Genomic DNA, 20,165 nt, shown 5'->3' on the forward strand with positions numbered 1-20,165 from the left:
CTTCAGTCAGAGGCCTCTTTAGATTCGCCGCATACAGACTGCTACAAGAGATCTTTCCTGCCAGTAGTCATCCACTTCTACAATAACGCTTCAAGAATCTGAATTAATAAGAGTTATTTCCCTTTGGCATCAATAAAGTACTTTTGAATTGAATTAAACATTTATGAAGTCTCCTTCGTGTTCATGACAGGTATGTTTATAAGAGTCATGCCAGCCTGATGCACACCCCTTCGAATAAGCCGTTACCTTCTCTTGCCTTAAATAAACCAATAAATAAACCAATATATTGCAAGAACAGTCACTGCTTTATCTGTAATTCTGCAAAAACCATCATCTTCTGATGCGTTCCATATTGAATTAAAGGTTGGATTTATTTCCAGTAAAGGATAAATTTAAAACCTGAGTGTGCGCTGAGTCTTTCCATCTTTGGCTGAACTGCTGCAGCAACAAAATAACGTGATAATAATCTGAAGAGAAACATGATTGAGTTAGTCAGTGGATTCTGGGCTGGACTTCCTGCTGGTTATCTAGACGCAGCCTGCAGCGCTGAGCTAACTTCTGCTTCCCGCCTCGCTAACTCACAGCTCGAAGACCGCAGAGCTAATGAGACCAAAGCGAAGCGCAGCCCCGTGAAGTAAACACACTCGCTCCTTTGTTTCTCCAGCTCTCAGATCAGCTGCAAACACCAACTTCCAGTTTCACTTCATCTCAGCCACGAGGCTCGTCCTCCTGATGATCCCGCTCTCTCTCTCTCTCACTCGCCCGGGGAATACCTCATCAGAAAAACGACAGGAAGCTGCTGTAATCACCAACTCGGTCTTCAGACCAGGGATCGGTGTGTGTGCCCATGTAGCATTCAGCTTTCTGTCCTTTTAAGGCATAAAACAGCAGAGATCCTGCTTGTTCTTTCCTATGCATGTGAAATCAGCAGGAAAAACAGACTCATGTTGTTCCTTACCATCTCTGTGGAACCGTTTATAGCGTTTCCCCCCCAAAAATCTACACAAACATGTCACGCTAAAGTCACTTTTTTAGCCCCTAAACACATTTTGCTGTGTACTTTGAGTCTGTATACTCCTATAGGAGGGCAGAAAAGTTTAATTAGTCCCTCCTGGTGCTTCGTTGATAGCTTTAGATTTTTATTTGAGTCACATTTTTCAATTTGTTTATATTTCTGTCTTCCTTATTACAGTTTTTGAACAATTGGGTCAAACAGTTTCTGCTGCAGAACTGCTAAACAAGGTCATAGACTTCTGGCTCGCCAACACATGGAAGTGACATCACACTTCCAGGAGCTTTGTAGTTGAAAGTCATCTTAGTAGTCAACCAACTGTCTTGGCAGTTGCTATGACAACGATAAACAAGTCACAAGTTCAGAACTAGCTCTCACTTCGTTCCCGTCTAACTTATAGTCCATGGAAGAGTGACTTCCAGTTTGGCATTTTTTATTTTTAAGCAGTTGTGAGGCACAGTGGTGAAACCTAAAACTGTTGCTCAACAGGTTGTTGCTAGGCAACCAGAGGTTACTCAACAGGTTGTTGCTAGGCAACCAGAAGTTACTCAACAGGTTGTTGCTAGGTAACCAATGAGTGAGTTAGTTGATGCCATTAGCCTAGCCTAGCAGGCTGTGATAGGTTGAGGCTTTCCTCTGCCTACATCTCCCAGAATGCTGTGCAGTTCTGGATTGGACATTTCTATATATTTAATATCGGCGTACAGTTAGTATGGAAAGTATTCAGACCCCTTTAAATGTTTCACTCTTCGTTTCATTGCAGCTATTTGCTAAAAATCAAAAAGTTCATATTGTTTCTCGCGTTTCTCAGCATCCCATCTTAACAGAAATGTAGAAAGTTTAGCAAATTTATTAAAAAAAGAAAAACTGAAATATCACAGGGTTATTGCGGTGCACATTGTTATTGATTTATTGCCCAGCCCACCTCAGATGAGACAAAATTCACTGGGAAACATGAACCACTAACACAATTAACATACAGCCAGAGGCACAATGGACAGTTTATATCAAAGCAGATCCATGTATTAAAACCCTGACCTGAATGCAGCTGGATATTGATCCTACAGATCCCCAGTAACTGCAGGGACAACCATAAGGTATTCCCTCAAAGTGTAAAATTTTAACTATGCACTACTTTGAGGCGGTTAATCACATAAAATCCCAGCAAACATTGAAGTTTAACGCCACAGCCAGACAAACTGTAAAAACCCTCCAGGCTGCATGACTCCCATCTTATGATTACATACATAACTAAATGGGCGGCGGCTCAGTTTCAACGCAAACTATGGACCAAAAGCAAAGCAGCAACAAACACCTGCATGCTTATCTGCAACTCGCCCTCTGCTTCCCCTCCCTACGAAGAACAAAACGGCCCAAATAAGGAGCTTCTGCTCACAACGTCACACACAAATGTGCCAAGCACGTGTTCTGCACGAAAGAACCGCACTTTGTGTGATAACCCAGGCAAATGAGCGGGGACAGCAGGAAGAGGTGCTCTCCAGGCAGACGGAGCTCCGGTCTGGTGTGTCTCAAGATTCACCAGCCGAGGAGGAACGTCTCCTGAGCCAAAGTTACACATCCTGTATGGATGTGGGACAGGAAGTGGAGGGGGCTGGGGAGTGACAACACCATGACATCAGCATCTGCTGCAGGCCTGAGTCACATGGAGTCATCTGCACATTTACCAGCCCCACTGAGCGCATTCACAGTAAATCAGCACATCCAAAGTTCTGTCACGAGTAGAGCTGGAACAATTAATCGAATTCATTGTGATTAATTGGACTCTACAGACTCAAACGGCTGTTTGCTGATCAGTAATTAACCCAAAAGTGTGCAGAAATCTGAACATTTTGAATTTATTAAAGAGCTTCTTTGTTTTCCTGAAGTGGCAGTTTTAGTTTTAAATAAACACACTTTGCTATTAAATTAATACAAAAAATACAACAGATTAGAAGTCAGCATTATTTTTAACTGTAAATCTAATATTTGTTGCAAATAATCAAGTGTTAACTAAAGAAATGCTATACTGATTCAGTTGAATAAATACATGTTTATTTTCTCATATAAGAAAGTTATTAAATTATGTTTATTTGCATGTTTTAATGTATTTCTAATGTGTAAAAAAACAGTTTGGGCGGCTAAATAAAAAAATCTGCAGAATGTGACAATTTGATTTTATATGATTATTTGCTATTCAGAATAATTAATTAACTTAATAAGTTGCAACCCTAATCATGAATGCAAACTGGTCAAAAACACCCACAATGCAATGCAAAACAAGCATTTTGGTCAAGGTTTTAATGTAAAGATGTTATTACACTTGAAATAAGACAAAACTAACTTAGAAGTAACATTTCAGGATCTTGTTTTAAGTAAATAATTCCTTAAAGTTGATGAAAAAGTTCTAATTTCACTGGCAGATTTTTTCTTTTATTTATTATTTATTATAATTGAAATAATCTGCCAGTGGAACTTGTACTTTTTCATCAACATTAAGGAATTTTTCACTCTTTTTCTTACTGAGAAGTTACTTGTATTTGTAAGTTAGTCTTGTCTTATCCCAGGTCTTCAGCAGGGAAATTCAAATAAAGTTGTGTCAGCGTTAAAATGTGAGCAGCAGTAAAATAACGTAACTGTAGTCTGGCGGTTTGCATGAGCCGTTTGCATAAAGCTCACTAAGAAAACCTGAAGCTCACAAAGAAGCAAATGATGAAGAAAAACCTGTGAAGCTGGAGGTAACCTGAGCAGGGAGGCATTCAGAAAGTTCATTTTACAGGTTTCTCCACAGAGAGGAAAAATACTACTTAATATTCAGCATAATTTCATACGACTGCAAGCTGTAAGCTAAGAGCTCTTTGTGAATGTGAAGCTAACTTTTCATTTAGCCTAACCCTAACCTTTAGGTTTCCCTAAATTAGCTTTTACAGATGAATTCATGTGGATGTTTTGTAAAACTTTCAGTTGAACAAAGTTCAACATCTTTGTTGAAGTTTTGGATATTGACTGTTGAGGATTCTTCACGTTTGTATTTATGCTCTTATTTTGAAGTAGGTGAAGGCTGTTTACGCAGCAGCTCCGTTTCCTCTCCGGTTCTCTTTCATTTTTTAACTCCCAATAACTTTATTTAAAACAAGAAACATAAAAGAACAAAATAAAACAGAAGAGATATAAATGTAAATACAATACAAATACAAACTAATTTATTTTGGGCCTTTTATACAGATTTAGCTAAAGAAATTGAAACATTTTCTGCCTTTTTGACAAGATAAATTCAATTGGAGGCAGTGATGCATGTTTAACATCACTGGCTGCATTCAGTGAATATTACCAAGTATGTTTTAGTTTTCTTTTCTGTATGAAACCAACAATTACAATTAGGAACCCTTTTTTCTGACCCATTTACACCTGTGAGGCGGTTTAGCGAAGCTCAGTCAGCCTTTTTCAGAGATATTTTCTTAAACAAAAGACAGAAGAAACAGCATCTTAATCCCGATTCAAAAAGAAAACAAAGCTGCAACATTAGCCAGGCATAAATGCAACAAACTCCTCATGATGTGCTGCTGTTTGGGTAGAAGGTGCAGAAAAGATTTGCAGGTTTGTAACATGACTCCATGCAGGCTGCACAGAGATGCAAACATGTGCAGGTGGTGGAAACTGAAGCTTCCTGCATCATCTCAGCTACCAATTCCAAAACGCAGCTGTTAATATGATTAACCGTGCAACCAAGACACAGAAGGAAAACATATTTCTCCTGGGATAGAGCTTCACATGGAAAGACGTTTTTCTCTAAAGCAGTGATGCCAAAGCCAGACAGACCCTTCTACAGCATGTCGATACTCCACTTTTACTCAGTAAAAAAAATATTCCTAAAAGTGCATTTTTCCAACACGTTACTCAAGTAAATGTAACTGGCTACGACCTGACTCTGAATACAAATCATGGCTCCCAAAGTGATAAAAATCACAGTTTATAGGAAGCAGGGAGGAACGTGGATTTGTTGCATCACAATACTTATCTGCACCATCTCAGAATGACATCCAGGCATCAAGCAGCTGAATCAATGTGGCATTTATTTCTGCAGATTTTAATTAAATAGTGGCATAAAAAGCAAACTGAGCTGCAAAAATCTACGAGGTAGGAAACCAAAACACTGTTTTCCAACTGTTAGTTTAAAAAGCTGGTATTTAACCAAGCTCTCACATACACTGCAAAAACAAAAAACTAGTCAAAAATAAGTGGCATGATTTTATGTCAGCTGTAGAAAGCTCTTTAAAAATAGCTATTAACTGCACCAACATGACATTTCTAGAGAAAATATATTAGCACACTTGGAAAAAGACTAAACTAAGTAACTTTTCAGAGATCGGAGCTTTTTAAACACAATTCCTTAATATTGATGAAATATTACTAACTGCAGTGGCAGATTATTTCACTTATAACATTTTTCTATAAGTGAAATAATCTGAACTAGAACTTTTTTATTTTGTTTAACAAATTATTGACTTAAAAAAGCTCCTATATCTTGCTGAACATGTAGTTTAGTATTTTTTTTCTAGTGTACTGAGATGTTTGCAGTAGACCAAAAATACTTTGCAAGATTTTGTGTTTTTGCAGTGTTCCAACTTGGCTCTTATATTTTGTATCAAACTGACTCATTCCTCATCTGCAGGAGGCTTTTCAAGTCTCAATGATTCATAAATCAGACTTACTGGTGGCTAAAACAAAAAAAAAGATTAACATTTTAGAAGAAAGCACGTTAAGAGCTGCAGAGAAGCTCCAGTGTTGGAGAAGTGAACGATTGACTGAGGCTGGCTGGGAGCGGCGCCTCCTCCTGCCATCTGCAGGAAGCTGTGTCTGACTTACATGAGCCTTCTCTCTGCGGGCCTCCAGCAGCTTGTCATGGTAGTGCTGAGCGATGGACGGGTCCACATCTGTGAGTTTGGCGGACGGGTTCTGCAGCATGTCCAGGGTCTTCATGGGGTCGCCTTCGTCCAGCGCCTCGTTGATCTGTCCAATGGCAGCAATTCCTGCATGGACAAAGAAAACGCTTTACTACAACAGACTGAGCTACTCATTATTTATCCTCATCAGCTTGTTGATGTTATTAAAGGGGACAAAAACATCAATACTGAAAATGATTTTGTGCAAAAACAACAAAAAAAACATGTAATGACCAAGTATAGACCAGTGGTGTCCAAAGTGTGGCCCGGGGGCCATTTGAGGCACTTGGGCTGATTTTTGCGGCCCCCCAACTATCAATCTAGAATGATGCAAATTTGACCCGTCCAGACTTTTACTTGTAATTTGTAATTTTCTTCCAGTGGAAAATATTAATTTGCCTTTTATGAAAAGCAGAAAGTTTATTCTGAAAAGTCGACTTTGCTTTGCTTTTATCTGATTGGCTAAATATAGAAAAGCTTTTGAAAGAAAGTGAGCCAAAAGCTGTTCCTAAACTGATAATAAATGTGTTCAATCGACCCAAAAAAATGCAAAATCCTTTCCAAGTTTTGGATCTACATTAGACAAAATCTCTCCTCTACAATATGAAAAAAATTAAAAATAAAATTATATTTTCTCCATTTTAGATTTTTATGTTTTTGGCCTGCAAAGACTTTTGACTCGATAATTTGGGCCCTCGTTGCAAAACGTTTGGACCCATCCTAACCTGTTCAAGGAATCAATAGGTCACCTTTAGGTAGATTGGCTGACCAGTTAGAGGTCTAGTCAAAGTTTTGCTGGTGTGAGCCTTACGTTCGTGCTCCTCCTGCACGGCCAGGTTGACCTGGTCGATGCAGGCCTGGATGTCGTTCCAGGTCAGATATTTGCTCCCCTCCTCTTTGGCTGCAGCTTTCAGGCGCATCAGCTCGTCCATGTACCTGAGCAGCAGAGGAAACAAAAACACGTCAACCGTCTGTAAACGTCTGACTGGAAACGACCCGGCTGCGTGACCTTTGACCCTGACCTCTGCGCGTACTCCTCCTCCACATTGCTGAGCCCGGTGACGGAGCTGGCCAGCTGCCTCCACAGGGCGGCCCGGTCTCCCACCTCCAGCGCCTCGTTCATCAGAACCACGGCGGACAGCATCTCCACGGCAACCAGCAGCTCAGGGTGGGTCAGGGAGCCCTGCAGGACGGGACGGGCGAAAAGTCACATGACTGATGATGTCATCACTGGAAATATGTTACAGTTTGAGAGATTCATCAATTTTGGATGGATGGATGGATGGATGGATGGATGGATGGATGGATGGATGGATGGATGGATGGATGGATGGATGGATGGACGGACGGACGGACGGACGGATGGATGGACGAACAGATGGATGGATGGACGGACGGACGGACGAACAGATGGATGGATGGATGGATGGACGGACGGACGGACGGACGGACGGACGGACGGATGGATGGACGAACAGATGGATGGATGGATGGACATATTAATAAACTGATGGATGGATGAAATGAGGCTTTAGTGAATCAGGATTTTGGGATTCGTCTAAAGAACTGCTGACTGATCTCTGCAGGTTCCTCTGAGAATCGCTGAGTCATGCTAGTTCATGTTATAAAGCATCGGTTTGTGCTGAGTCAGCGGTTTTCTCGGGTCGGCCCGTTTGGCGGCTGCAGGCTGCAGGTGCGTGTCGTCACCTCAGCGCTCTGCTGCTGCAGACAGGCCAGCTCCTTCTGGTAGAGGTCGGCGGCGCCGGGGTGAACCTCGGGCAGCTGGGCGTCCGGGTTCATCAGCTCCTCCACCGTCTTCTCCGGCACGCCCGCTCTGATGGCGGCGTTGATGCGCTCCACCGCCTTCAGCACTGCAGCAGGCAGGAAGTTAGGAGTTAACAACGGGAACGGACACAGCTGGGAGATGAATTAATAGATTTTAATGGACTGGACGTCATGTGACTTATCGAACGCCACTCAGCGGTTGATAAAATAAAACAAACACATAAAGAATCAGAAAAAGATGCTAATAACTGTTAATATTACGACAGCTGGTTAAAAACGGGGTCCTGTTTGCAAAGTTACACAGTAAAAAATTAACAGCAATATTGGAGTTTAATAGATATTCCATTTTTGCTGATTGGCATGCCAGTTTGCATATTAGCAAAACATTTAGCTAGCAACCAAAATATTTAGCAAGGACCAAAGTATTAAGCTACTGAAACTAAACAAAAGTTACAAGCTAAATATTTAGTTGGAAACCTAAATATAGCTTCCTTGCTAAATGTTCAGTTTGTAAAATAAATGTTTAGTTAGGAAAATAAATATTTGGAGTTTGGAGCTAAATATTTAATTTGAAAGTTGAATATTATTTTTAAAGTAAATATTTAACTTGTAAATAAAATATTCAGTTTGGAACTCAGACATTTATAAATAAGAGAACAACATGAAAATATGACTTTAAAAATGAATACCCACAGTTCGTAAATTTACAAACAGCACAAAAAGATTAATAAAAGGTTTTATATGCTAGCTTGACCATGATAACCGTAATGCTCAGCAGTTCGGTGTGTTTCGGTTCAGTTCACTCCAGCAGTCGGTGTGTGAAGCTCTTACTCTTCAGGTATCCGGCGGCGACCTCGTTCGCCACGTCCACGCCGCTCTGCAGCTCATCCTTCGTCAGAGGTTGTCCAGGAGACACCTAGCAGGGAGAAGTGATGATGAGGAGCCAGGAGAGCTAATCTGGGATTATCTGTGTGTGTGTGTGTGTGTGTGTGTGTGTGTGTGTGTATGTGTGTGTGTGTGTGTGTAGGTGTGTGTACCTGCTCTTTGTTCTCCCTCTCGCCCTGCAGCTGCTTCAGGTACCAGCCTTTGTTCTCAGGCTGCAGGTTCTGGACTCCGACGGCCTTCAGAGCCTCGTACAACTTATCCTCGTCTCCTCCAACCAGAGCCTGCTCTGCCGCACTCAGGGCATTGCTCACTGTAGGAGAAGGGTCAAAGGTCAGCCAACGTCAGGAAAAACAGGGCATATTCACAGCCTGTGCATGCAGCGCCCTGCAAAAGTGTGTCACATTGAAAATGCTGAGCCCAATAATACTGTCAAAGAAAATGTAGAAAAAATTGGTGAATGGAATCGATTATGTGGGATTTATGCAAATCCCACAAATTGAAGCTATTAAAATGATGCTGATACTTTATTCAGATGATACCTTTACCAATACCAAGTTTCAAGAAACTGACGAACTGACTTATTTAGCAAGCGAAGCAGTCAGAGGTGAGGTTTAAATTTGGCGGCTCTTACCGTTGACCATGTTGATGTTGCCCTGGATTTCTGCCTGAGTCAGAAGCTCGTCGTAAATGTCTCGCTCTGCTTCGGCGTTCTCCAGTTGCTGCAACACAAACGGCAGCATTTTATTAGCTTCAGACAATAAAAACAGCCACTTCGAAGGCGGGGCTCGGTCCAGCCTGGCGGTTTGGGCAGCTGGTTGTCATGGAGATTAAAGTATTTCTCAAACATCCAAGTATGTTTATTATCACTTATAATAAGCTACGATGTTGGTTCTATAATTTCAGCCTTGTCATTCTTACTCGTTTTCGTGAGCTGGCCACCTTCTCCCCCTTGGCTTGGTAGAGCGTGTCGTGGTACTTCTGGGCCGAGACCGGGTCCAGGTTGAGCAGCATGGCGTTGGGGTTCTGCATGGCGGCCAGGGTTCCCTCTGGGACTCCCTGGTCGATGGCCTCGTTGATGGCGATCACTGCAGCGTGCACTGAGGACGGAGGAGCAGAGGGGCCGGCCGCTTCATTTTTAACTGAACTTAGATCAACTTTGCTGTGGTTGAAATGAAGCGATAACCGGCGGGAAAAAAGCCGCCAGCTGCTCTGAACGTCTAATCAACACATTTAATCCCAAATGGACTCCCACATAAACTGTAATGATGATTAATTATTTTCCACTGGCTGTTTAAATCAGATATGTGTTGTTTATTAGTGAGCTGCAGCGGCTGCACTGCAGAACAAAAACAACGTATTTTTGTTTTTTGCAGTGTTTAACTGTAAAGTGCTGCACAACAAAAACACAAAACCTTACCAAGCATTTTTGGTCTAGTTTTCAGTGCAAATATATTAACACACTTCAAATAAGACAAAACTAAATTATAAGTAACTTTTAAGCAACATATTGGAGTTTGCTTTCAGTAAATAATCCTTGATACAGAATAAAAGTACAAGCTCCTCTGGCAGATCAATTCATTTAAAACAAGACATTTTTCTCAAGTAAAATACATTATTATGGCATTAATGATTTAAAACAAGCTCCTGTGTGTTGCTGACAAGTTACTTGTGAGTTAGTTTTGTCTTATTTTGGGTGGACTGAGATATTTGCACTAGAAAATGGACCAAAAATACTTGGTAAGATTTTGTGTTTTTGTTTTGAAGCACTTGCACATTGAAAAAAACACATTTTACCAAGTATTTCTGTCTAATTTCTAGTGCAAATATCTCAGAACACTTGAAATGAGACAAAACTAACTCACAACTTTCAACTTTCAAGCACAATATAGAAGCTTGTTTTAAGTCATTAATTGCTTAATATTGATGAAAAAGTACTTGATTGATTGGCACATTATTTCACTGATAATATGGGAAACATTTGTTGTTGTATGTGAAATAACCTGCCAGTGGAGCTGGTCATTTGTTTGGAATATTTTAATTAAAACAAGCTCCTGTATCTTGCTGAAAAGTTACCTACGCATCAGTTTTGTCTTATTTTAAGTTTAATGAGATAACTGCAGTAGAATTGAGACGGGTCTTGGTACGGTTTGGTGTTTTTGCAGAGTCAGGCCCTCCCTCCGTTGACATCTGAACGCAGCTCACATGCAGCTTCGTCCACCGACAGCTCACTGGCCAGAATCCCTCCGATCTTGCTGAAGGCGGGCATCTGGATCCCGTACTTCTCCAGCTCGTTCTTCATGTTGTTGATTTCCTCCTCTGCAGGAGATGGCACAGAGCAGAAGCAACACATTCAGAGATGGCAGTGGAAAAACCGAAACCAGTAGGAAAAAGCAGGGACGAACTGTTCCTGGCCGACGTTTGACAGTGGGATTCCTGAAGCTGCCACAGACAGGAAAAGCTCTCACTGTTACTAATGGCTTTCACATTTCCAGCTGCTCCTTCTGGCCGCAGCTGCTCTGCCTGCCTCGTTCTCCTCTCTCAGGGTTTTACGGTGTGAACAGCTCCGCAGTGTTTAAACTTTCATTTTAACTTTACAAACAAGGGAACATCTGTAATGCTGACGATGACATAGTCAGGTTAAAAATAGAAAGCCTGACGGAAATAGAGGCAGACTCCTCCGCTTACCCGTGAATGCTACTTTTCCATAAAGATCCTGGATCTGTGGAGCCAAACCCAGCTTGAACAAGTACAGACTGTTGAAATAATAGAAAACAGAAACACACAGTATGAGGTCAATTTTATACAGAAACTATAGAGACGTGCAAGAAAAATATGTGCATCATCATTAATCAGATAAAAAATTGGCACATTCTGCAAACTTTTCATTAAACTACTTAAGCAGTTTTTATAAAATATTAGAAATGCATTAAGAGATGGAAATAGATAATTCAGTCCCCCTTTTAAATAAGAAAAGCATTTTATTGCCTCAAATGCGATAACAGCAGTCCTGTAGTGCAGTGGTCCCCGACCTTTTTATTACCGCGGACCGGTCGAGGCCCGGTGTGGGGGTGGGGGGGGGTCATGAACCGTCAGATAAGGTAGCCAATCAGAAAGCGCGGTGACGTCAGAACAGAGGGGAATCCCAAACAGCTGACATATCGCGGAAGTCCGGTGGATATCGGAGATGATATGTGGAAATATTTATTATTAAATCTAAAGGTCATTATTATGTTTATTCAGTTAAAAATGTTAACTATGAAAAAACATATTCACCTCCAACTCATAGTGCAGCAAATAGAGCGGCTGCTCCCGCTGTCTTTCATCCACCGCCTTTTCTTTTTGTTTCTTTTATCTCTTAAAATGACTCCACAAACTGTCACTATTGCTTCTACATCGTGTTAGGTTATTCTAAATTCCCGTATGCGATGTTGGGGGTTTTACTGGATTAACCTCTGGAATCGCGATGTTCGTGACCGGAATTGGTTCGTGTTGCTCCTGCCTTGGACACACAAACCTGTTGTACTTTTATCAGCTCTGTGGTCACAGAGGTTTGGAGAATCGGCCGACATCCTTAAATCTTGCCGTCTAAACCAGACTTAAGACTCACAAGCTCTACTCATCTCCTCTTGACCACTGCCCAAACGCTCTCTGACTCTGGTCGCTATAGTAACGTTTACATATCCCTTCAAAATAACAGAAGCGCCACAAAAACGAACATTTTATTTTCGTGAAAATTTTAACTCATGATAATGACTAACGGAGCCCTGAGCTTGTGTCTCTGCAACGAGACATCAGGGAGTGATGGAGACAATGACACCCGAAGTGTTGCTTATATCCTCAGCCTGCTTGGTCTCTATGTGGCGAAGCAGCTTGAAGCTTCATTGAGAATCTGGTTAAAGGATTTTCAAAATAAAAGATCCTCCAGACTCAATACATAAAACGGAAATATTTATTTATTTCTTGCGCGGCCCGGTACCAATTGGGGGTTGGGGACCACTGCTGTAGTGAATTTGAAAATGCAACTTGAGGTATTTTGAGTAAAACATGTTAATAAAAATATGTTTTATTTATATATATATACACCGATCTGTACAAAACTCAACTGACAGACAGTAATGTGTACAAACAGAAAACAATTACTGTCTGTTATTGATGATAAGGACGTATTTAAAAGCCGTTAAATCCTTGGTGTTTCCATACAAAACCTTTCCATTCTGGCTTAAATGTTTGCTTTGGCTTCCACCTTTGAATACCTGCATTGTTCACCTCATGACATCATATTTAAACAGGTTTCAGGCCAACAAAGTCTGAATGGACAGTTTCTTAAATGCAACCAGAAAATAACTCCATCTTTCATAAACAAGCAGCCCTTTGTTGACCTCAGCAGGCCTTGTGGCCAGTTAGACCAACCGGAAGGAGGAGGAATCCAAGCAGAGCTCTGAGTTTCAGTGTTTGGCTTTTTAATGACCGACAGGCGGCGAGCGAACCGACCTGAGAGCGTGGATACAGTAGACGCAGCGCGGCATGTTCTTTCGGTCGTATATGTCTGTGGTTTCTGGGTAGAAGATCTGAAACAAAAGCAGTGAGGTAAGAAAATCAGCATCATGTTGGAGCATGTGTGCAGAAGATGAGCTCATGGTGAGAATTACACAATGTTCATGATCATTTACACACCCAGTGGCAAAACTCACTGCTTTGGAGTCAAAAACCTCCTTTATACTGGACACGGGAACCAATAGCCCCAATTTTCCTCTATGTCACCAATCAGAGTCATTCTCGTGATGTTAGCTATTGATTTCCACATTTTTGGGAGCAAAGATCAGCATTTAAAATTCCTTTGAAAGAGTTGTGCTCACCTTTGGCAGTCCCTTTTCTGCCATGGCGTTGAGCCACTGGATGACGTTGTCTGTGTGTCTGAAATGGAGGCCGGTCGCCTGCAGCAGAGAAACACAGAATCAGAACTGAAGAAAACACCATTTCTGTCTTTTGAAAAGCTACTGTTACATTTTGGCGGTGCGAACTGTAAGAGGAAACCTTATTCATCTAAACGCGTGTCACATGAAAATGAGTGTGTGTGCTACAGCGTCTGGTAAAAGAGTTTATACTGTGAATCTTTTACACATTTCGTCTTGTTGCACGTTTACAGAAATCTGTGCATTTCACTGGATTTAATGCTGCAGTCCAACATCAAGAAAATTGAGGCGAAAAATGTGGATTCCATCAATTAAGTGATTTATTATGCTTCTTTTAAACTCTAAATCCAAATAAGCCGCTGCTGGCTCCACCCCCCACCTCAAACCCGCATGAAAACGGCTGCAAACAGAAGTGAAATTATACAACCGCACATCTTTGAAAAGCAAAATGGAGCCTCCTGTACAGCCTACAAGAATGCAGCAAGTGGTTTCTGGATGGTAAGTGAACAACAAAACATTTGTCTTTTCCAGCAGCCATTGTACAGCGCATACAGTTTGGGTTGCTAGGCAACAGGCGGAACTTCGCTGGGGTTGCTAGGTAACCTCACCAAAAAACATTAACTTATTGCCAAAAATAGCTTGGCAATAAGTTAAGAAGCCCGAGTTCTTAAAGCACTCGGGCTGTTTCAGTAGTAGAAACCCAAAAGGAAATGTAAAAATTTGTGTAATCATGTGAATTAAACATATAATAACAGATTAATCTCTTCCTGCTGTTGGCTGCTGCCACTGTTGGGCAAATATTGATGTCAAACTTGTTTACTGAAAATTTTGTGTTTTTCAAATGACATTCCTTTCAAATAATTAAAATATGGCACATTTAAATACCATTCTGCACCTCATAATCCAAATATTTATTTTCTGTTTTCTACTCCTGTCAGGTTAAAACCAACAGTCATAAAACTTGATGTAAGCTAATTATGCTAATGATAGCAGGTATGTTACACACAGAGCAGCTCAGGAGAGATAAAGCCTCTGGTGTTGACATGTTGGTGTGGGGGCCCCAAATGATAACATAACTAGGGCCCCAAAAAGGTTTTATCCGGCCCTGTCTGTCATTTTTATCTTTTGGATGAAAAACTGATTATGATGGGAGTTTCAGTCAAAATGACAAACAAGAGAAAAGTCCAGCTCAACCTGTGGGTGATGTGAAGGGTTTGACTGTAAGTCAGACCAGAGTGACTTTTCTTTCAACAGATGATCACTCTTCCACATTTAATACCCTAAACTAACCTTTACTAATTTACCCTCTGAACCTTTTTACTGTATTTTATTGAACGTTAAAAAAAAATAAAGGAAAATCTGAATTAGTCTCAGTGGAAAACATCTAAAATCTTCTGACCTTGTAGCGCGTCTGCTCACGATCGTAGATCTTCTTGAGGGAAACCGTCTGCGGGGCAAAGAAGTTGCCCAGTTTGGCCAGATAGACGCCATTTCTCAGCCCCTCCTCCAGCTCCGTTGTCGGGGGCAACTCCTCGTCCAGACAGGCCTCCATCCATCTGCGGAGGAGAGAGGAGGCAAGCATGAAGCCAAGCAGCAACTTCCTCCGCAACGACGGGAACGGATCTCAAACAAAGGCTGATTCTGCACAAACATGTAGGGCTTTAACAATTAATCAGATTAATCGTGAATAATCAACTAGTAATCATAAACTAATTTATTAATTGATTAATCATTAATCGGAGTATACAGTCAGAAAAAGGCCATTTGTTGATTTGTTGTTAACTGAAACAAAAATGTACAAAAAACAGAAATTTACATTGAAAATAAAATAAAAAACTTTAATGTCTCCTCGTGGCGTTTCTGTAAAATTTCTCTTGTTAAGCACCTTTTGCCATCCATGTAGAAATTGGCTAAACTAAAAATAAAAACATCAGCTCTACGCTGTCGAGCAGAAAAGGCTGAACTTTTCACAGACTGATGTTTGAAGGATTTTTTGTATCTTTAGTTACTATATTTTAGGCAATAAAATGTTAGTTTTCTTATTTAAAAAATTTATTTAATAATTTCTTTATATTCATTTTTATGTAAGTTTTTTATTACATAAAGGCTTGTGGTAAAATGAAAAATCTGCAGGATGTGGCATTTATTTGATCTGCTTAATCGATTAATCATCAGAATAATTGATTACTAAAAACATGCAGCATGAAGTCTGTAAAACAGCGAATCTGAGACTCAAAGTGATGTTCTGCACATTCTGTCTGATGACTAATTAGTTATTTTTTATTTATTATTACAGCTCCGTGCCTGCAGCACTCAGTCAGCGCTCCCAGCATCCCTCAGGAGTGACATTTCATTTCTTCTAGGTCATATTATGAAATCACATTCCTGCTGAGTCAGCGCTGGGCCATGGTTGAGACGCGCTGCGCTCCCTCACTGGGAAGACTGGATTCAAACACCAGCAGCAGCATCTGGCTCAGTTACACCACTTTGATAAAGACAGTTAGGATGTTTACTTTGAGAGTTTTATGATGAGTCATCTTTTCATCTCAGATGTTGTGGTTCTCATGTAAAACTCTGCGCTCACTCAGAAACCTTGCTGCTTACCAATATGCTCCTCTCTAAAAACTATGCACAAACATTTCTCTCCTGTATCATTTCTACCTATGAAGGTAAAAGCCAGAACCAAATGACATCAGGTCGGTTCTTCCACCCAGTTCTTGTTGCATTTTCTGTGCAGAATTTATTTCCTGCACAATATCTGAGATATATAAAGTTTAATTACTGCAGGAGAAAAGACTTGAGACTTCTTTGGATTTTCCATTTCACACTGCAAAAACAAAATCTTACCAAATATTTTTATCTAGTTTCTAGTGCAAATACCTCAGTACACTTGCAATAAGACAAAACTGAATTAAGTAACTTTTTAGCAAGATTCAGAATTTATTTTAAGTCAATCATTGCTTAATTTTACTTGTAATACAGGAGAAATATCCACCAGTGCAACTAGAACTTTTTCATCAATTTTAAGGAACTACTGACCTAAAACAAGTTCCCATAACTTGCTCGAAAGTTACTTGTATGCTATTTTTGTCTTGTTTTAAGAAAACCAACTAATTTCACTAGAAACTAGACCAGAAATACTTGGTAACATGTTGTGGTTTTGTAGTTTAGCTTTATTTTTCGTCTCTCACAGGAAAACTAGGAAAGATTGGAGTTTCAGCCAATAGAATGACGGCGTGTCGCTGCAACATTACGGTACGCTAGTTTTACTAAAAGTGTTCACAATAGGCGGTTTGGACGAGACAATTCAACTAACTGTCGACAGAAACATGTTGGAAAAATATTTTCTTCTTGTAAAGGAGTGTATTTAAAACATGCATTTAAGACATGCAGCAGTGGAAATGCATCCCTGATGTACGGAGCGTCACGCTCGCTTTTATTGACGTTTGTTTAGGTTTAGTTGAAGAATCAGATTTTATGTTGACATTGTCCACGACTGTAGCAAAATTCCATACTTATATATTGTGTTATACAACAGAGTCTTCAGTCAGAGGCCTGTTCTGAACCACTGTATTACAGACTGCTACAGGAGATCCATCCTGCTCACAGCCATTAGTATCTACAATAACTAACTGGAGGAAGTTGGATAATACAAATACTGAGTTAATTATGTATTTTTTAATTTCAAATCCTGTTTGAAATTAAAACAATTGTTTCCCAAAATGATTAAAATGCAAATAATGATTAAGATATAAAAAAATTGCAATAAAATATATTTTTATCATCATCATCATAATAATCAAATTACAATTGCACATAATATAATTTTTTTATTATAAATAAATAAATAAAAAACAAAAAATACAATCTCCATTTACACACAATAGATTTTTACAATTTGATCCAAAACCTCAGCTCTCACTGGGAAGCTGCATTTCCATGAGGAATTCCCAGTGCCAGAGCAGATTCAGTGAAGTCCCATTAAAAAAAAAGAAAGAAAGAAGAACAGCCTCTCCTTTAATCTGCTGAGAAAACACTCCCACTCCCCTGCAGCAGCAGCAGGGTTACCTGTGTCCTGGGAAGGATTAAGAGATTCCTCTGCTCCTGCATGCACACACACGCATCTCTGTTGCAAGAGCTGCAAGAACAAAAAGGGGCTTCTGAAGGTTTTACTCATTAGCCTCATCTCAGGTACAGTTTTAAACAAAAAGCACATTTAAATAAAAACCACACCCCAAACTAACCAACAACTCTGAGCTGCTTTTAATCTGCCTCCATCAGGACAGGAAGGTCCCAGAGCCACTGGACTGTTTAACTGCCAACTAGGACTTAAACGATTAATCGGATTAATCAATTATTGACGTAATTGTCAAGTAATTGATTAATCGTTAACTGGAGTAGGCCATTTGCTGAGAGAACACACTCAAAGCAGTAATTGAGCATAAACTATACAAAAACATAAACATTTAGCATTTAAGGCAAATAAATCGCTTTTAGCTTCGTTTAAAAATCTGTAAAACTATTAATAATCTCCTAAAACACATTTATCTGCCATGCTAACTAGCATTTGCATTCATTACAGGCTGTGCTGTCAGGAGGCAGATGCACCATTAGGAGTGGTGATTGACAGCGCTAAGACCCGCCTCCTGGCTCTGATTGGTTGCTTCCTGTTGGCACTAAGAGAAAGCAGAGGGGATTATTTTTTTCCACAGATTATCCGTCTCGTGTTGTACTGCCACAACACAGAGGTTGTTCCAACAAATATATTAAAATATTTACATACTGCAGCTGAACAAACTGTGTCTTATTTTCAATGTGGAGCCTCAATTTCAGAGAGTTTCCCAACACTTGGGTTTTCCTGAAGTCTCTTGGTCTGCAAACAAATGTAAGGGCGGGCGGCTAACACCAGCTGAAACAACTTCCCTCTCAGGAAGTCGTGACATGGGGGCTTTCAGACAGGCCTGCCATTGAGGCCGGGGCGACCGGGCCGGGGCGCGGGGCCGGGGCCCTTCTCTCAGGAACAAGCCCCCACTTTCACTCTCTGCTGGCGCAGAGAAAGGCTCCATAAAGACTCCTAAGTAATGACTCTCTTTATCAAAGCTACACACTCCTTCCAGCCCAGCACAAACACAGTCACACCCTCCACTTAACCAGCAAGATCTGCAGCTCTGAATGGGATTTCAGGATGCCTTTCTGAAAACGACTCAGGAAACAAATGTACAGTTGTGTTGTGGACTCCAGGCATGTCTGCAATTCAAAATACAGCCACAGATATGAAGACAACGACTGGAATCCTAATAATCACTCAAAACATGAAGGTGTAGCTGTCTAAAGGTTACAGCTCCAACTCATTCCACACATTTTAAAGCTGTGATAAGATTTACAAAGAAAGATGAGCCTTATCTCTGACGCAATCAGAAAGTTGAAGGTATTTCTGAACTTAACTTAATAATATATGGCCATGAAAACGTACAATTAGATTGAAATTAAAATAAATAAAATTAAATATTCTGGAAATAATTGTGAAATAAACAGATGCATTTCTGTGAATCCTAGAAGAAAATAGCGTGCACACATTGCAGCATAAGGGAAATGTAGAACATGCATCCAGATTGCTGCTAGGAAGCTGAAGTCAACCCAGAGGTCAGAGGTCAATCTCATAGGAAGAGGTCTTCTGCTGACCATCATCTCCACAGGAAGACGCCCTGACTTCAGGAAACGCTGTGGCCAAGTCCAAAATGTTCCTGCAGGATGTTACAAAACTCTTCATTCAGGCACAAAACAAATTAAAACAAAAATAAGATAAATTTCCTCCACAAAGATGAGAAACGTTGAACTTTTTGTGTCCTGAGTTTCAGTCAGAGCAGTTTTCTGCTTCAGTCGCTGTTTAATAGAGAGCAGATAATTATGGCCCAGCTAACAGACCACAATCCGTTTCTGTGTGACTGCAAAGTATTGTTGTCCTGCTACAGGGAGCGGCCCAAAAGGTTTGACTCACTGATTAAAATGAAAAAACGGGCCAGTCAAGTCTACACCACGCTTCAATAAGCAGTAAAAAAGACAAGATCTTGTATCTTTTTCTTAAAGATGAACTGGGATATTTATAGATATGATGCAAAAGGTTTTGGGAAAAAAGACTGTCAACGTGTAGGAAACATTTTGAAACTGTTGCACCTGAAAACATCTGCTTATTCACAGAAACTCATGCTTCCAGTAAAAACCAGAAAAACATTCAAGATAATATTCAGCACTGATATTTCTACACAATGTTTCTCACAGGATGGAGATTTATTTGCAGCACATTTACTGTTCAACAAAATAAGTTGATATAGAAGAATTAGAAACAAATCAAATCCGTATCACATTTTCTCAACTCTAAACTACATGAGCTTTGCTAAACTGTTGACAATAGATGTCAAAATAACAGGAAGCCAAGTCTAAAGGTCGGTCATGGATCAGATAAAATCATCATTAGAAGAACAAACTCCAACTAACTGACAGTAAAAACAGATCAGTTTACATTCACATTAAAGCTTTGCAGTTAATTTAAAATACTTTGAATTATGGGAGATTTAAAAAAAGCAGTGTTAAGTAAAAATTGACTTTATTGCCCCGTTAATGAGGAGAAGC

At 40.2% G+C, this 20,165-nt stretch overlaps 1 protein-coding gene across 1 annotated transcript in view; it reads right to left on the reverse strand.

The window, feature by feature from the left end:
• The window catches only part of LOC103131721 (ras GTPase-activating-like protein IQGAP1), a 51,430-nt gene that overhangs the window by 13,849 nt on the left and 17,416 nt on the right, over positions 1-20,165 (reverse strand). The window contains exons 3-15 of the mRNA XM_007543420.2: positions 14,935-15,091; positions 13,479-13,556; positions 13,114-13,190; positions 11,308-11,375; positions 10,825-10,938; positions 9,541-9,719; positions 9,254-9,341; positions 8,775-8,932; positions 8,569-8,653; positions 7,660-7,823; positions 6,975-7,135; positions 6,764-6,888; positions 5,876-6,039 (exon numbers count right to left, since the gene is read on the reverse strand). Coding sequence (XP_007543482.1) covers positions 5,876-6,039; positions 6,764-6,888; positions 6,975-7,135; positions 7,660-7,823; positions 8,569-8,653; positions 8,775-8,932; positions 9,254-9,341; positions 9,541-9,719; positions 10,825-10,938; positions 11,308-11,375; positions 13,114-13,190; positions 13,479-13,556; positions 14,935-15,091 — 1,618 coding nt within the window. The remainder of the gene's footprint in view (positions 1-5,875; positions 6,040-6,763; positions 6,889-6,974; positions 7,136-7,659; positions 7,824-8,568; positions 8,654-8,774; positions 8,933-9,253; positions 9,342-9,540; positions 9,720-10,824; positions 10,939-11,307; positions 11,376-13,113; positions 13,191-13,478; positions 13,557-14,934; positions 15,092-20,165) is intronic.

The sequence above is a fragment of the Poecilia formosa genome, unplaced genomic scaffold (assembly GCF_000485575.1).
Source record: "Poecilia formosa unplaced genomic scaffold, Poecilia_formosa-5.1.2 Scaffold821, whole genome shotgun sequence".
Lineage (NCBI taxonomy): Eukaryota > Metazoa > Chordata > Actinopteri > Cyprinodontiformes > Poeciliidae > Poecilia > Poecilia formosa.